Genomic DNA, 18,409 nt, shown 5'->3' on the forward strand with positions numbered 1-18,409 from the left:
TTTTTTGTTTCTTTGCATGCCTGGTTATTTTTGTTATTAGGATTTAGAAGTTGTGATTTTTATGATGTGGATGCTGGATTTTGTTATGTTTCTTTTATGTAACATTGGAGTTTATTCTGGAATGTGATTATGTTATGTGGAATCAGTTGGATCTTTTCAGGGTTTGCTTTTAAGGGTTGAGGGCAGATCAAGAGCAACCTTTAATGTAGGCTAATTTGTCCCATTACAAATGCAGTACCCATTTACGGAATCTGCCTGATACTCTGTGTATTAATAGGTCTTTCCACTCTTGGTGGTGGAAACAAGTTATTTTCATTGTAGAGCTTGCCATGAGCTCCTCAGTTTCTTCTCCTTTCCAGTGGTTCTTTGCCGTCAGCCTTGGCTAGTTTCTTCTTCTGTATGCATAGATCAGTGTCTGCAAGAGATGTAAGAGATCTTCAGAGCTGTCTGTCAAACTTACTCCTTGCCAGCTTTCTGCCGTACACCTTCTAGATGTCTTGGTCTCTCCAAATGCTGATCTCTGTGTCTTCAATTTGGCAAGACTTCTGGCTTCTGTTTAGATTCCTTTTTCTAGCCCTGCGGTGTAGGAACTTCTCTGTAGGGAAGTCGTAGGGTTCACCTTCTTTGTTTTCCTCCTTTTGGGGGATCATAATTCTATACTGCTTATTTTCCAGTGTCTGACAGCCGTTGTTTTATGTTTTGTCCAGTTTTCTGTTGTTTAAGGTAAGAGGGTAAGTTATGTCTTTCTAGCATCTTGGCTAGAAGAGAAAAGACTTTGTTTTTTGTTTTTTGAGATGGAGTCTTGCTCTGTCACCCAGATTGGAGGGCAGTGGCACAATCTCAGCTCACTGCAACCTCTGCCTCCTGGGTTCGAGCAGTTTTCCTGCCTTAGCCTCCCGAGTAGCTAGGACTGCAGGCACGTGCGACCATGCCCACCTGATTTTTTGTTTGTAATTTTAGTAGAGACAGGGTTTCATTGTGTTGGCCAGGCTGGTCTTGAACGCCTGACCTCAAGTGGTCTACCCGCCTCAGTCGCCCAAAGTGCTGGGGTTACAGGGTTGAGCCACCGTGCCCAGCTCACTAAGACATTTTTGATAAAAGCACACACTTACTGTTCTTGTTTGGCTGCAGAGAAGCCCACTGTATAGGAAGTACCTCCACAGAAGCTACCCAGAACCATAAATGACATTATGTTTTAAATTGTCTTTTCTTATTTTTAAAATCAAAGATAATTACCAATACTAAAGAAAAAGCATAGAAAATATTTAAAATCTTATAATTCCTTGGCTCTAGTACTACCACTGTTTTCATTTTTATATATTAATCCGCATGCATGCATAGTTTTACGGAGTTGTAATCATGATATCTTTCTAGCTTGTCTTTTTTAACATACAATTTAAATTTTTTGTAATTTTCATGTCTCTTTTTAAATGGCTGCATATTGTTTTTGTGTACAATAATTTAATACATAAATATTTGCCTTAGTTTGAGGCTTTTAGGGAATTTTGAAATAATTTTGTGTTTTAGTTTGGTAGCTTAGAAAAGAATGTAAAAACCAATGGCGTTTTCAAAGGAAATGCAGTGATGAGGTCATCTGGCTGCCTGTTCAGTAAGGAGGAGAGCTGAGAGGATATTACAGACAAGTAATCCATGGACAGAGTTCAATACTTCTGTGAAAATGTGAGAAGGAGAAAATTCAGCTCAATTGCACAAAATTCTAGGTTCCTACCATCAGAGAACTTGTGATTTTGTGGGGGATCTGGTGAAAAACCAATGCATCTAAATAAATTTCACAGTTGAGTTGAACAATACTATACTATATTCCCTGTACTAAATCTTATAAATTAAAAAAGCAGCACTCTTGATGTGTTTTATTAAGGCGCCTGTCTTATCTTCTTTTTCATAAAATTGCATGAATTTATAAAAGTGAGACATTGCTGGAACAGATGTAGAGCAGCCAGATGAGTTTTCTTCCCCGCATTACAGCTGCAGGCCCTCCCTCTAATAGAGCTACTACTGCAGCTCTTGCCTAAGAATCCTGGGTCAGGCATAGACACTGATGCTACTCAGCTATGAAGGTCATATACAGATTGATCACACATTTCTTAATGTCAGTGAGGCCCTACTTTTTTTCTTTTGGGAAAGTTTCAGATACATTCATTCATTCACTTGGGAGGTAGTCTATTGAAATTAATAAGAGCCAAACTTTATCTCATTTACTATGTGGCAGGCACGAATCTAAGAGCTTTATGTATAACAATTCTTTCATATGGGTATTGCTGTTATTCGCTAGTAGCTGGCAGGGGCTGGACTTGAATCCCAACCATTGGCTTCAGAGATCTTGTTCTCCTCTTTGTAAATGTAGGCTCTTGAGTCATTCCCTTCAGGTTCAAATTCCAGCTCCATTACTTACAACTTGTGTGAATGACCACAGTCAGTTACCATACTTGTCTCCTCTGAGTCTTGGTTTTCCATATCTGTGTGCTACATTACATATAACCTAACTTGGTCCAGTGCCTGGCATGTAGTAAGTCCTCCACATACTTAGCTCTTATTAATTAACCATTCGTTAAAACATATACTTAGAGTTCCTTCCATGTGCTTGCTCTTTCAAGGAGCCCTTGTGCTGTTTTGTCTGTTTTCTAAAATGGCATAGGTACTTTAATGTGTGGCTCTGAAGATCATAGCTGATAGAGGATATATTCAGGTTAGTATTTCTATTACCTTTCCTCCGTGTATGAGCTTGGAAAAGGGAGAGAATTTGGTCAAAGGAAGAACATTCTTGTGGATTCATTTTTCAGGTCACACAGTTAAGTCATTTTTCAGGTCACACAGTTAAGTCAGAGGACCAAGAAAAGGTTAATCCTTGATTGACACGTGACCACCCTCCATGTGGATGTGTCCTGTTTGACTGAGTTTATATGTTAAGAAGTTTATATGTATACGTAGAGCAGGAAGGGACATCAACTAAGCCAGCCAGTTCTACTAAATCAGCCCCCACCATTAGGGAAATGATAAATATGGCAACCAGGTAACCCTCACATCAGCACCCCAGTGTAGATTTTAAATGAATGCAAATATTAAGTTATGGAACCCTATTAGCAGAGGGGAGGGAAAACCAAAGGCAGAGAATGAGTAGAGTATTTTGATAGAAAGTGAAAAGAAGTTAGAGAAAAAACTCGAGTGAAAATAGTTGAGAGAATTCTGTAAACCCTTATATTTTTATCTAAGCTGAGGATGTTTTTAACAGAAGATTGGCACAGGCTTTGTTTGGTTATTCTGAGAGTGCTATTCTGAGATGTGTCTTCATTCCTCATGTTTGTGTTTTATACCGGGGGTTTGACAGATCTGTGTTCTTTCCTTCTTTGCAGTCCTGAGACTTTCTACCAATGCAGGCCAGTGGAAAGAAGCAGCTAGCAAGGTGACCCATGCATTGGTTAATATCAGGTAAGGAATGAGAAGTATCTCTTGCAGAGTTCCTTGGCTCTTCCTCAGGTTTATTGTACCTTTCTATGTAGAATGTGTTGAACACTCTCCTATTTTAAGCCTTGATGTCTGTAGGAGTGGAAGAAAAATTGTCGTACTTGATCAAGAAAAGCAGGAGTACACCAGGCTTTTATTTTGTCATATTGAAACAGCTCAAAGTGCTGGCTGTTCTGTGAATTTTTTTTTTCTGAGAGATGGTTACAAGCCCTTTTCAGGCATGCTAGTTGCCAGAGTGTTCTCTGTGTATAGGTCATCTGAAAGCTTTTCTCCAAAAATGTTCAGCTTTTCTCCATGACTTCAGTGAATGACTCATGGTTATCTAGAATGTTGACCTTTTACTTTACGTGACTATTTATATTTTGGTAAACAGAGGCAAATAGGAGTCTATGGAGCTAAGTCATTTTAGGTTGCTTATAAAACAGCAAGGCAATTACAGAGTGCCGTATGTATTGGATAAAGTTGTGTCAGGCATGGAGTTGGTCAGGGTCTTGAGGAGTTACCACCCATACATAGGCGTGAGTTGTTGGTTAATGAGAGGAGAAAGTGCTTTCACCATTGGGAAACCTATATCTGACTTTTCTTCTGTTTCTTGCTCCCTTTGTGCCTATGATTTTTCATTTTCTCTACAGTTATTACATTGTTCTTATAAACAATTGGAAAATTAACATTGAGTAAAAGAGGCAAACCCAACAGATGGGGAACTTGATTTAGCTCCAGATGTAAGCCTTGCCAGACATTCCTAGTAATAGTAATGCACATTTACAAATTGGTATAGATTCTAATGTGTGACAAAGCTGGGCTGTGATTTTTTTTTTCCTATGTCTTTTCTTTCTTTGTATTTAAAGGTAAAATTTCCTGTTCCTGCAGTGCTTTACTACACTGTTTGGCACATCTGGGCATAAAAGGAGAGATGTGAAATGTGTGTGTTAAGAGGGCTGGGATGAGGAAGCATGGGATGAGATGTGCTAACAAGATTGCAACGAAGGTTGGTTTGCCTTACCTGTCTCCAGAGTCATTTGGCATCAAACACAATTTTATAAATCTCACAAATAATTGCATCTCTGCACCTAGCAAATAATCCAGCTACTGTGATAAGGCCTTATGATAAATGTGATTTTCTGTAAGAATCAGGAATTGCAAACTGCCTACTCCCAAATACCTCTTTATGACCCAAGGGCAGTATGACAAATGTGGGTATTTGATTGAAGCACCAGGTTCTGGGGTAGGGTATGAAGTGCATATGGACATAATTTATGTTGTGTTGACTTATTCGTGTATTTATGTAGGCTTTTCAGGCAACTCCTTTTCATCTGGGGCCTGTTTCCTTGATCACATTCCTTTATGCTTGCTTTATCTTCTACTTTGTTGCTTTTCCTTTTTGTGGTTTCTGGCTTGGCTACTGTCCCTGTTCTTCCCAGGGGCCATCAAACAGCTGATTTAAGCTTTTGACCTCTCCTTTTTCTGACAGCTAAGAAGGGACTGGGCTAAGCCTTGTTACCATGTAACCTCTTTCTTCTGTCTGCATGACTGTCAGGCCTCTGCCTTCATTTTCATTCCTTAAATTTCTCTGATGAACTTGTGGCAATAATCACATAATTTTTACTGTTGCTAATAATTGGACTCTGTATACACATAAAGTAGCAAAAAGATCCAGTCACAGATAGGCTCAGTGGCTCACGCCTGTAATCCTGGCCCTTTGGGAGATAGAGGTGGGAGGATCACTTGAGCCCAGGAATTCAAAACCAGCCTGGCCAACATAGTGAGACCCTGTCTCTTAAAAAAAAGATAATTAGCTGGGTCTGGTGGCACGTGCCTGTAGTCCCAGCTACTCAGGATCCTGAGGTGGGAGGATCATTTGAGCCGAGGAGGTCAGGCAGAAGCTATAGTGAGCCAGGATCATGCCACTTTGAGACCCTGTCTCAAAAAAAAAAAAAAATAAATAAATAAATAAATTTTCTCAAGAGATAATTGGAAAGAAGTGTTTAATGTCAACCACAGTAAGGCCAGATCAGGGAAAAATACAACTGGTACTAAGCCTGCAAAAGTGTACTGTTTTTTTTTTTTTCCTGACATCTATTCTCACGTGTTAAATGCCAGACTTTGTGCTGGTCTTTCTTATACAATCTTCTTTAATCTTCAAACTCTATAGGGTGTATTATGTACTTTTTAAAATATACTTTTTCCTAGTGATGAAACTGAGTCTTAAAGATGTTATATATTGTGGAAGGCCCCATATTTGTTCCTTGGCAAAGCTGAGAATTAATAATAGGTCTTCTTTTTTTCTTTGGGACAGAGTCTGACTCTGTTGCCCAGGCTAGAGTACAGTGGCATGATTTCTGCTCACTGCAACCTCTGCCTCCCGGGCTCAAGCAGTCTTCCCACCTCAGCCTCTCAAGTAGCTGGGACTACAGGCATGTGTCAACACACTTGGCTAATTTTTGTATTTTTTGTAGAGATGGAGTTTCGCTCTGTTGCCAAGGCTGGTCTCAAACTCCTGAGCCCAAGTGATCCACCCACCTTGGCCTCCCAAAGTGCTGGGATTACAGGTGTGAGCCACTGCGCCTAGCCTAATCATAGGTCTTCTAAGTCCAAGTTCAGGACTGCTCTTTCTTCCAAACCATAATGCCTCCTTCTATAAAGTTGCATTGAATACTAACATGGAGGGGTAAACTGAAAACTCATCATGATGTATTGAAAGGAATATGGAAATTTGAGTTGGAAAAACTATATTTTTTTCTTTTGTCCTACCACTTACTTTGTGACCTTGAGCAAATTACTTAGCTTCTGTGGGCCTCTACCATTTATAAAGTGGGTGGATAGTGATATTAATTATATCACAGGGTAATGGTTGTGAGAATTATATAATGTAATGCATGTGAAAGCTAGTGAACTGTAAACTACTGGTTATTTCACTTGTGTCTTCAAGGTTCATTTCTGTTGTAGCATGTGTCATAATTACCTTCCTTTTTAGGCTGAATAATATTCCTCTGCCTGTTATACCAAATTTTGCTTATCCATTCATCTGTTGATGAACACTTGAGTTGCTTCTACTTTTTGATTATTATAAATAATGCTGCTATGAACATGGGTATACAAATACCTGTTTAAGACCCCACTTTCACTTTTTGGGGACATATCCCCAGAAGAGGACTTGCTGTGTCATATGGTAATTCTGTGTTTATTTTTATTTTTTGAGGAATTGCTATAGTGTTTTTTTAGATTTAGCATTTTGAGTCTTCCTTAGAGTGTTTCCTAAGTACATCTTCATTTTTTTTTTTTTTTTTTTTTTTTTTGTTTTTCGCTCTTGTTACCCAGGCTGGAGTGCAATGGCGCAACCTCCGCCTCCTGGGTTCAGGCAATTCTCCTGCCTCAGCCTCCTGAGCAGCTGGGATTACAGGCACGTGCCACCATGCCCAGCTAATTTTTTGTAGTTTTAGTAGAGACGGGGTTTCACCATTTTGACCAGGATGGTCTCGATCTGTTGACCTCGTGATCCACCCGCCTCGGCCTCCCAAAGTGCTAGGATTACAGGCGTGAGCCACCGCACCTGGCCCTCATTTTTCTTTTCTGTAAAAGTTAAGATGTTACCTTAACCTTGAAAGATGTTTTGCTTTCCTTGGTAGGGAGAACTTGATGGCTTTGGATGAGGGCAGTCCAGGGAGTTTTCTTTTCTCAGTCAGTATTCTCTTAGCAGAGGACAAAAAATAGTATGAGTTGGAAGTCTGTACTCCACTAAACCAATGATAATGAGTGCTGCCTCAGGCTCTTTTGCCTTTCTCTAATAGCTTGTCTTATATACCCATGACACTACTTTCTGTGGTTTAGAAAACAAGGACCCTGGGTCAGAAAATCTGATCTGTGGCTCCCCAGGAATACTGTGGGATATTTAACACCAAGTCGATTATCAAGGATAGAGATATAAAGGCTTAGCAGTAAAATTCTGATGTTGTACAGCATTTGCTTCTGCTGTTTATAAAAGGTATTTGTGCTGATCCCACATCTGAAAAGGATTTCTAAGACAGAGTAAACAAACTCTTAGCCACCTCTTCTGTAGTATGTTCTTTGATAGCCATAGGAAGGGCTTGGGTTGCATGTGAAGTCTTCAGACACCAAACAGCTCTGAGGCCTTCCAGACTAGTTTGTCAGTTGATGATAGCCCCAAATTATGTCTTTGAGATCTGGAATGCAGTGCATCTAATGACTACCGTAACATAGTGCCTCCCCAGCAAGTGAAAGGCAGCAGGAAGGCTGTAGACCTTTCTGTTCTAAGAATACTTAGTTTAGATTGTGACAGTGAAAGTTAAAAGTACTTTGACACATTTGGAGGCCTAAATTTTCTCGTGTCAGTCTTTTTGCTTTTCACTTGTCTTTCTTGGCTTAGTCAAGCTAGTTTTTTAACTGTCAAAGTTAGTTGTGTTTAAACAATTTGCCTCTCTCTTCCTGTTTGATCCTTCAGTGAGATTCTTAAAATGCAGCTGCTTAGAAACTGCTGTTTTTATTGGTGTTTACCAACAAACAGGGCCCTATATGTTTTCCTTTCTATAGGAGAGTTGTGTCATTGCTTTGCTATAAAATATACATCTATTGCTCCACCTTTGAGATTCTACTTGTTGGTGTAATTGTTGCTTCAGTTGCTTCCACAGATCTAGTGGTTCACAAAGGAGTGCTTTGAGGGGCCAGTGCAGGGCTGCTAGGTGAACTGTAGCACGGTAAAGGAGTCTTGGTTTAGGAGACTGTTAATGACAATTCAGATATTGTAATTAAGATTTTTATTTGGGGTCTGCAGTGTTTTAGATGAGTGTGACTTTAGCATCTAAAACTCCTCCTAAACTTATCCTGAAATTTGGGAAGTCTTGCCTGGAGACTTACATGCTAAGTAGTTCCTGCCAACACTTGGCAGGCAATCCCAGTGAGGTCTTGTACTTTAGGAAGATGTCTGCTGACAATTAACCTTATTAGTCAAAAGAGAGAAAGATGGTGAACTAAAATCTGACCTCATCTAAACAAACAACTTTCAGGGTAAGTAATTTGAAGCCCTAAATGAAATCTCTTCAGATTAACATTTTAATGCTTTTCACTTAATGAGCATTTTATTGGGACCAAGTTCAAAATCCTATTCTCTGATTGCTCACAAAAGAAAATAGTGACTGAATCATACTGCAAGTAGGTGATTCTCCCAATCTGTAATTTTCTTAAGATAGATCAAGTTTTAACTATGGTTAATGTATTAACTTTTTTCTTTATTTAGAATGCATTAAGCTGAAGTTCAGTATTTCTTCAAGAATTACTTTTTAGTTATTATGATTAGTGACAAGCCTGGGATTTGGAATGAGAATTTAGTGCATTTCTTTGTAAATCTCTTAATTGTTCACCTAGCAAGTTTGCTTCCTGTTTCCCTGTTCACTTCATGGTCTTTTTGTTTGAGTGCCAAAGTGGTCCCCTCACCCACTCTTTCTACTTAAGTGCTTATGTAGCTGTTTTCTTTCACCCTAAAAAACACTCTTCCTATCATACATGGGTGCACACGCATGCGTGCATGTGCACACACAGTAAGTGTACAGTGCTGGGGAGGCTAGGGAACAAGAATAGCTCTCAGCAGCCTCTGAGATAATGGGGTTTATTGAGTATGACATCCTATAGAATAGGCTGTGTATAGAATTCTGAATGTTACAGGAAATAAGCCTTCAAGCAGTAATTACTGTCGATGGCAACAAAGTTAGTGTTAGGAATGGATGTGAGGGCTCATCTAGCCAAAATCTCCCCAGCTTTCCTTGCTCACTCACCTGTTTGGGCTAAAATCTTTGCCTCATTTCTATAGTTCTCTTAACAAAATGGATACTAATGAGAGAGAAGCAGTTTCATGCCCAAGCACTTCAGATGAGGGATGCAACTTAGTGTAGTGAAAAGTAAATGTGGACTAAAGTGATTAATGATAGAAGTAGAGCCATTGGGCTGTTGACTCTTGAGTAGCACGGAGTACATGAACATAACCTTCTATTGTGCAGTTGTCTGCTCCGAGGTGGCAGGTAGGCTCAGATTATCTCCCCTGAGTTAGAGTTTCTCAATAACGACCTTTTTTTTTTTCTTCTGTTAATCAGACCCTGCTGATCTCCCATTAGAGAAAATGAAAAGCATTATGCAGATTAAAACAAAGTACCAAAATGAAGCTGGTATAATATTGTTTACTCAATGACTAGGAGCATTACATATCATTCTAATGGTCGCTGTTCCCTAATCTCTTAAGACTTCAGCTAGAATTGAAAAACTAAACTCTGAATCCCATGTGGTTAATCATCTGTTTTACCCTAGCTTGGTTTATGCTGCAAAATGAAGTTTTACAATAGGTCATAGCTGGGCTGGGTGAACTGCAGTCCAGTAAAGAAGTCTTAGTTTAGGAGATTCAGACTTCTGTAAGTAAATATTCAGATTTTTACCTGGGGGCTACTGTGTTTAAATGAGTGTGACTTTAGCATCTAAAACCCATCCTAAACTTATCCTGAAATTTTCTTAGGGCCTTTTTCTACATTTGCCCTATTTTTTTAAGTTGTGGTAAAAATACACATAACATAAAATGTACTATTTTAACGATTTTTAAGTATACAGCTTAGTGGTAAGTACGTTCACACTGTTGCACAACCATCACCAACATCCATCGCCAGGGCTACTTCTTTTTCTTCAACTGAAACTCTGTACCCATCACATACAAATTCCCTGTTCCTTCCTTCTCCCAGCCTCTAGCAATCATCATTCTGTTTTGTGTTTCTATGAATTTGATTATTCTAGAAACTTTGTATAAGAGGAATTACAAAATGTTTGTCCTTCATGCCTGGATTATTTTGCCTAATATAATGTTCTCAAGGTTTGTCCCTGTTGTAGCACGTATCAGAATTTCCTTTTTAGGGATGAATAATATTGCATTGTATGAATATACTACATTTTGCTTCTCTATTGTCGTGTCAACGGACACTTAGGTTGCTTCTACCTTTTAGCTATTGTGACTAATGCTGGTGTGAACATGAGTGTATATAAATCTCTTTTTGAGACTCTGCTTTCATTTCTTTCGGTTATGTACCCAGAAGTGTTATTGCTGAATCATATGGTAATTCTCTGTATAACATTTTGAGTAACTGCCACTCAAAGTGGCTGCACCATTTTATTTTCCAATTTCTTCACATTCTTCCCAACACTTGTTTTCTGTTTCTGTTTTTGTTTTTTGCTCCGCCTCTCTCCTCTGTTTCATTTTTTGATTACTAACCATCCCAGTAGGTATGAAGTGGTATCTCATAGTGATTTTAATTTCTTTTTTTTTCCTTTTTTTTTTTTTTTTTTTNTTTTTAAGATTGGGGTTTCACCATGATGGCCATGCTTGTCTTGAACTCCTGACCTCAGGTGATCCACCCACCTTGGCCTCCCAAAGTGCTAGGATTACAGGCGTGAGCCACCACGCCTGGCAATTTCATTTTTTTTAATGACTAGTGATGTTGAGCATCTTTTTATATACTTATTGGCCATTTGTATATCTTCTTTGGAGAAATGTCTATTGAAGTCTTCTGCTCATTTTTTAATGGAGTTTTTTGGTTTTTTGTTGTTGAGTTTTAGGAGTTCTTTATATTTTCTACCTATTAATTCATTATCAGATATATGATGTGCAGATATTTTCTCCCATTTTATGGGTTGCCTTTCATTTCATTGATGGTGTCCTTTGATGGACAAGTTTTTAATTTTGATGAAATCCAACTTAGCTATTTTTTCATTTGTTGCTTATGTTTTTGTTATTACATCCAATAAACCATTGCCAAATCCAATGTCATAAGGTTATCCCCATGTTTTCTTCTAAGAGTTTTATGTTGTTTTAGCCCTTACATTTCAGTCTTTGATCTTTTTTTGTTTTTTGAGGTGGGGTCTCACTACGTTGCCCAGGCTCATCTTGAACTCCTGGGCTTAAGTGATCCTCCTGACTCAGCCTCCCTAGTAGCAAGGACTACAGCTACTACACCCAGCTTCCTTTGATCCATTTTGAGTGAATTTTTATATATGATGTAAAGTAAGCTTCCAACTTCATTTTTTGGCCTACGGATATTCAGTTTCCTTAATGCCCATTGCTTTTTTTGTTTGTTTGTTTGTTTTTTGTTTTTTTTAGGTGGAGTTTTGTTCTTGTTGTCGAGGCTGGAGTGTAATTGTGTGGTCTCAGCTCACTACAGTCTTTGCCTCTCGGGTTCAAGTGATTCTCCTGCCTCAGCCTCCCAAGTAGCTGGGATTATTGGTGCCTGCCACTACGCCCCGCTAATTTTTTTTATTTTTAGTAAAGATGGAGTTTCACCATGTTGGCCTGGCTGGTCTCGAACTACTGACCTCAGATGTGAGCCTCTGCCTCCCAAAGTGCTGGGATTATAGGCGTGAGCCACTGTGCTTGGCCCCAGCTGCTTTTTTGAGATAATCACAGTTCAGATTTCTCAACTCGAATCAGGCTGAATTTGGAACTTAACTGATAAGGGATGTAAATGGAGCCTCTCCACATTTTTTCCTACATATTTCTATTCCTTTTTGTTTTTTAGGTTTGCTCATTCTGCTGTTTAAGAGATAGCATAATGTAGTGGTTAAGTGTAGGGATGTAGAGTCAGGTTGTCTGAGTTTGAGTCCCAGCTCTACCATTACTTTGGACAAGTTATTTTAACCATTCTTTCCCTGAGGTTTCTCAGCTATAAAGTGAGGATAACAATGGATCTATGTCATTATTGATATTATTAAATGACTATAAAGTATGTAGAATAGTGCCTCGCACATATTCAGTGCTATATACATGTTTATTGTTATTATTTTTAAATTGTTGTTCTGATTGTGCAAGTCTGGGAATCTTAGCCCCTTTCATATCCAACTTTGTTCAGTCCTTTGTCCCTAATCATGTGGACTTAGTAGGGACCAGAGATACAAAATGATATTAGTTAGAAGCTACATCAGGGGCAATACTGGAACTTTGGCTGTCAGCCTGTGCCTTTGTATCATTAATGGAAAAATAATTGGGGTGGGGAGAGTTTGCGTTTTCTATCACTTTTAGTCCTTTGAGGAGATGTTTGACCATGCAGTCTTGGCTATATCATTACAGTAAAAGAATGTTCCCAAAACGAATACACATATACTTGAGAGGCTATTAACAAGCATGTTCTTATCTTTGGTTGGTAGAATTATAGGTGGTTTTATAGGTTGGTGCAAAGTAATGGCAAAGCCTCAATTACTTTTGCATCAACCTAATAGATTTTTGTTCTTGTATTTTAATTTATTAAACATTTAGCTGTGGACTTTTTTTTTTTTTGTAGATACTCTTTATCAGGTTGAAGAAAGTCTCTTCTGTTTTTAGTTTGTTGGGTGCTTTTATCATCAAAGGGTGTTGGATTTTGTCAGATGCTTTTTCTGCTTCTATTGAGATGATTTTGTGGTTTTTATTTCTTATTCTATTGATACAGTGTACTACATTAATTGATTTTCAGATGTTAAACAAACCTTGCATTCCTGGGTTAAATCCTACTTGGTCATGGTGTGTAATTTTTGTATTCCGCTGGATTCAGTTTGCTAGTGCAGGATGAGCATCTCAAATTTGAAAATCTGAACTCTGAAATGCTCTGAAATCTGAAACTTTTTGAATACCAACATGATGCTTAAGGGAAATGCCCATTGGAACAATTTGTGTTTCAGATTTCTGGATTAGGGATGCTCAACTGGTAAGTATAGTGCAAATTAAAAAAAAATCGGAAACCTAAAACACTTCTGGTCCCAAGCATTTTGGATAAGGGATATTCAGTCTATGCTTTGTGTCCATATGCAATATCTGCAGACCAGAGAGGTATTGTTAGCTCATTTTTTGTTAGTTTAATCCTTCTTTACTGCCTTCTTTTGCATTAAGTGAATATTTTCTAAAAGGCATTTTTATTGCTTTAACAATTTTTTTTCACTATTTTTTTAGTTATTTCCATAGTAATTGCTCTAGGTCTTACTATACATATCTTAATTTATCAGAATCAGCTTCAGATTTATACTACATTGATTCCAGTGAATATTGAAATGTTACTCCTGTACAACTCTAAATAACATATCCACACAACACCCACTTCAATAAACTTTACTTGCAGAGAACACACTTTCCTGAGAATGTGAGGACTCACTAGAAACAGGACTCTAATTTTGTCCACTTTATGATTTCTGGAGCAGGACTAGATGATAGTGGGGGGGGAATCTGTATTTAGATTGTAGATACATACATTTCCTTTGTGGGAGATTTTCTCACATGTAGGTGTTAAACACAGCCTTTTAGATCCTGCTCTATTCCTTGGTGAGCTAATAGTCTACAGCTATTTCTTTTCCTGTACTCAAAATGTGAGCAGTCAGTGCTCATTGGCTCTTTAGGTCTGCATTATTGAGCTTCATAACAAAGTATAGGTACAAAAGTAACAGGAATAACAGGGGAATAATTGTTTTGGGGGTATATAATTTTGAAAGGATACAATACTTTGATATGTAGTCAAAGAAGGAGTTGTTAGGTGTGTTCCTTTATGTCTAGAGTCAGTGTTGGTTTGTAGAAGATATTCTTGTACTGTGTTCTGTCTTTTAAAAAATTTATTTTATTTTCCAGGTGGTGGCTCATGCCTGTAATCCCAGCACTTTGGGAGGCTGAGGTGGGTGGATCACCTGAGGTCAGGAGTTCAAGACCAGCCGGGCTGACATAATGAAACCCCATCTCTACTGAAAATACAAAAATTAGTTGGGCGTGGTGGTGGGTGCCTATAATCCCAGCTACCGGGAGGCTGAGGCAAGAAAATCGCTCCAACCCAGGAGATAGAGGTTTCAGTGAGCCGAGATCGCACCATTGCACTCCAGCCTGGGTGAAAAGAGTGAAACTGTCTCAAACAATAACAAACAACAACAACAACAACAATATGTTATTATATTGTACTTTTTGTTTTTCTTTTAGAGACAAGTTCTCTCTCTGTTGCCCAGGCTGGAGTGCAGTGGCATAATTGTAGCTCACTGCAGCCTCAAACTCTGTAGCTCAAGTGATCCCCCCACCTCAGCCTTCCAAGTAGCTGGGACTATAGGCATGCGCCACTGTGCCTGGCTTGTGCCCTGTCTTTTGTATCTCATTTTCTCCCACTAAGGTAGGGGCTGCCAATTGTGGCCTATTTTTATTGGCTCAAATTAGGAACTATTTCTAGAATATTGCTCCCAGGAGAAAAGGGGTCCAGCTTGAGCTCAGCCCTTTGTCCTGAATCAAGCTACTGGACTGTGAAAAGGATCTCTTTAGTGATTCCGGGTGGATTCTTTGAGAATATCAGTTGAAGCCTTGTAGATATTGGGCCTTACCCTGTGTAAAGTCTCAGAATCTATAAGAACTTGAACAGCCAACCTGAGGAACCTTATAAGAACCTTTTATTATGTTTATGAGTTAGTTGGGAGAGATCTTGTATGTATCTGGTGACCTTAAATATTGTTTTGGCAAATGATTAAACATTATTTTTTGTTGCTTAACTATAGTGATATTTTCTCTTCCTTATTTTATTTTACTTTATTTTTGAGACAGCGTCTCTGTCGCCCAGGCTGGAGTGCAGTGTCACGGTCTTGGCTCACTGCAACCTCTGCCTCCCATGCTCAAGCGATTCTATGCCCCAGCCTCCAGAGTAGCTGAGATTACAGGCATGTGCCACCATACCCAGCTAGTTTTTTGTATTGTTGGCAGAGATGAGGTTTCACCATGTTGGCCAGGCTGGTCTTGAACTCCTGACCTCAAGTGACCCACCCATCTTGGCCTTCCAAAGTGCTGGGATTGTAGACGTGAGCCACTGCATCCAGCATTTTTATTTTTGTAGTGACGGGGTCCACTATATTGCCCAGCCAGGTTGGTTTTGAACTCCTGAGCTCAAGCAGTCCTTCTGTGTTGGCCTCCCAAAGTGCTGGGATTACAGGCTAAGACTTCGTGCCCTGCCTCTTTCTTAATGAATTATGCCAAATACTTATTTGAGCCTTTTGGAGGTGGCTGGGAAGGACTGCCTGTGTGACTAAGACAGTGATAATGGAATAGCTGCTTCCTGATGTCTAGAGTTAACTGAGCATGAACCTTGATGTAAAAAGGGGCTGTGTTCTAAGCAGACAGTTGGAGATGAAATTGCCAAGAACATTGGAGAAGAAATGTATGATTGGCAGTTTGCTCAGAATATTCTAGCTCTTGGTCCCAGGTCTGTAAGTAAATGGGCCCCGCATGTCAGGAAAGCACATTCACTCCTTTCTCTTTAGGTCCACAGTCTCACACTATTATTTCTGTAAATGTGTATTTATACAGCAAAGGTCTTGGGTTTGTACTTGTGCAATTAGTAATTGATTGGATCTCCTACCTATAACTTTATGGTATGGTAAATTAACTATAATTTTTAATCTTAGCTTTAACTTTTCATGGGTTTCTTTTCTGAAATGAGCCTTCTGACATATGTCCTTTATTCTGCTAATCTTTCAATCAGCAGAACCTACCGTATGCTATTCCCAATTTGTTTAGGTAAGCATCAAAATTATGGGAAGAGAGAGATTGAGAAGGGGAGAGAGTGAATGAGAAGCAGGGTGTTTGTGTGAGATAGATTAGGGATCCTTCTTTAAAAGTCTATGGATTGGCCGGGCGCGGCGGCTCACTCCTGTAATCCCAGCACTTTGGGAGGCCAAGGTGGGTGGACCACAGGTCAAGAGATCGAGACCATCCTGGCCAACATGGGTGAAACCCCATCTGTACTAAAAAAAAATACAAAAATTAGCTGGGCGTGGTGGCGTACGCCTGTAGTCTCAGCTACTTGGGAGGCTGAGGCAGGAGAATTGCTTGAACCCGGGAGGCAGAGTTTGCAGTGAGCCAAGATTGTGCCACTGCACCCCAGCCTGGCGCCTGGCAACAGAACAAGACTCTGTCTCAAAAAGAAAAAAAAAGTCTGTGGATTGAAGAGTATTGCTATATTTTTCTATTTCTGCCACTGTTTCCTTATTTTTGCAACTGTTTTTAAGTGGTAGAAATTGAGAACCAGCAGGGCAGTCAAGGTGACCTAGAACTGCTGCTTTGTCTTAGTAGGAAGTACCTTAGAAGAAAGGTTATTTCCAGTGGACTCATTCTATAATGTGGTCGTAGGGATGAGAAGGAGTCAGAGTCTATATCAATCCAAACTCTATCATTCCTGGGTGTTTGCTCTTTCCCAGCCAGCTCTCCCTAGCCTCTGGCTCTCTGGAGATGGGCTGCTTTGACTGGCATAACTATCCCTGATCCTCTAGGGTTGTGCTACTCCTTAATTATTAGTAATCCCAAGGTAGGAAAAAAAATTTTGTTTTCACCTGAGAAAAGGTTAATTTTTTTTCCCCAAAGGAACTCTTCTTAGGAAATGTAGCCATTGAATTATAAAAATACTGGTTTCTAATTATAACTTTTTTTTTTTTTTTGAGATGGAGCCTTACTCTGTAGCCCAGGCTGGAGTGTCCTGGTTCAAGTAATTCTCCTACCTCAGCCTTTCAAGTACTGGGATTACAGGCACAAGCCACCATGCCCAGCTAATTTTTGTATTTTTCAATAGAGATGGGGTTTCACCATGTCGGCCAGTCTGGTCTTGAACCCCTGACCTCGTGATCCTCCCACCTCGGCCTCCCAAAGTGCTGGAATTACAGGCGTGAGCCACCGCGCCCGGCCTCTAATTATAACTTTCATAAGGTCTAGCCACAAAGCGTATAAATAGGCATAGTTTAGGTCCCTAATTTCTTTCCCTTTTCCATTATATATCTAGGGTACTTAAAAAATAAATTATTTTAAATCCATGTGCGGTTCTTCATCTTATCCCTTATTTTTCCCTTTCCACATATCTTTCCCAAAAGTCAGAGTGGAATTCTGGCCATATAACTCAGATATTCAGTCATTCTGAATTCTCATGTTTGGCTGCATGTGGCAGTTCACACTTGTAATCTCAGTGCTTCGGGAGGCTGAGGCAGGAGGATTACTTGAGGCCAGGATGAGACCAGCCTGGACAACATACAAAAAATTTAAAAAATAATTAGGTAGGTGTGGTGGCATATGCCTGTAGTCCCAGCTACTCTGGAGGCTAAGGCAGGAGGATCACTTGAGCTCAGGAGTTTGAGGCTGCAGTGAGCTATGATCACACCACACTGTACTATAGCCTGGATGACAGAGTGAGACCTTGTCTCCAAAAAATAAAATAAAATAATAAAAAATACATTATCAGGTTTATATCAGAATGACTAAGGTACCAGTGCTCATCTTTTCTATGGGGCTTTACCCCTGCAGGTTAGAACCTTAAAAGCTGAAAGAACTTAAGAGCCCATGTATGTCAGTCTCCTTCCCAAAGCATAAATCTCATTTGTTGGGGATATATTCAGCTTCTGCTCAAATACTTAGTGAAATAGTGCTTAATACTTTAGGTTCCAGACCATTAATTTTTTTGAGACGAAGTCTTGCCCTGTCACTCTGGAGTGCAGTGGCATGATCTCGGCTCACTGCAACCTCCACCTCCCCAGTACAAGCGATTCTCCTGCCTCAGCCTCCCCAAGTAGCTAGGATTACAAGTGCTCACCACCACACCTGACTAATTTTTTTGTATCTTCAGTAGAGACAGGATTTCACCATGTTGGCCAGTCTGGTCTCAAACTCCTGAACCGCCCCCAGCCCATTCATTCTTTAAAATGATGGGTATCTCGCCGAGGGCTGTGGCTCATGCCTATACTCCCAGCACTTTGGGAGGCTGAGGTGGGCGGATCACGAGGTCAGGAGTTTGAGACCAGCCTGGCCAACATGGTGAAACCCCCGTCTCTACTAAAAATTAGCTGGGCATGGTGGTGCATGCCTGTAATCTCAGCTACTTGGGAGGCTGAGGCAGATGAACTGGGACCCGGGAGGTGGAGGTTG

The 18,409-nt window shown here is 39.8% G+C and overlaps 1 protein-coding gene across 1 annotated transcript in view; it reads left to right on the forward strand.

Moving 5' to 3' along the window:
* ARMH3 (armadillo like helical domain containing 3) overlaps window positions 1-18,409 on the forward strand; it is a 195,356-nt gene that overhangs the window by 91,241 nt on the left and 85,706 nt on the right. The window contains exon 22 of the mRNA XM_037739562.1: window positions 3,372-3,447. Within this exon, the coding sequence (XP_037595490.1) occupies window positions 3,372-3,447 (76 nt within the window). The remainder of the gene's footprint in view (window positions 1-3,371; window positions 3,448-18,409) is intronic.

The sequence above is a fragment of the Cebus imitator genome, unplaced genomic scaffold (genome assembly GCF_001604975.1).
Source record: "Cebus imitator isolate Cc_AM_T3 unplaced genomic scaffold, Cebus_imitator-1.0 Scaffold71, whole genome shotgun sequence".
NCBI classification, from domain to species: Eukaryota; Metazoa; Chordata; class Mammalia; order Primates; family Cebidae; genus Cebus; species Cebus imitator.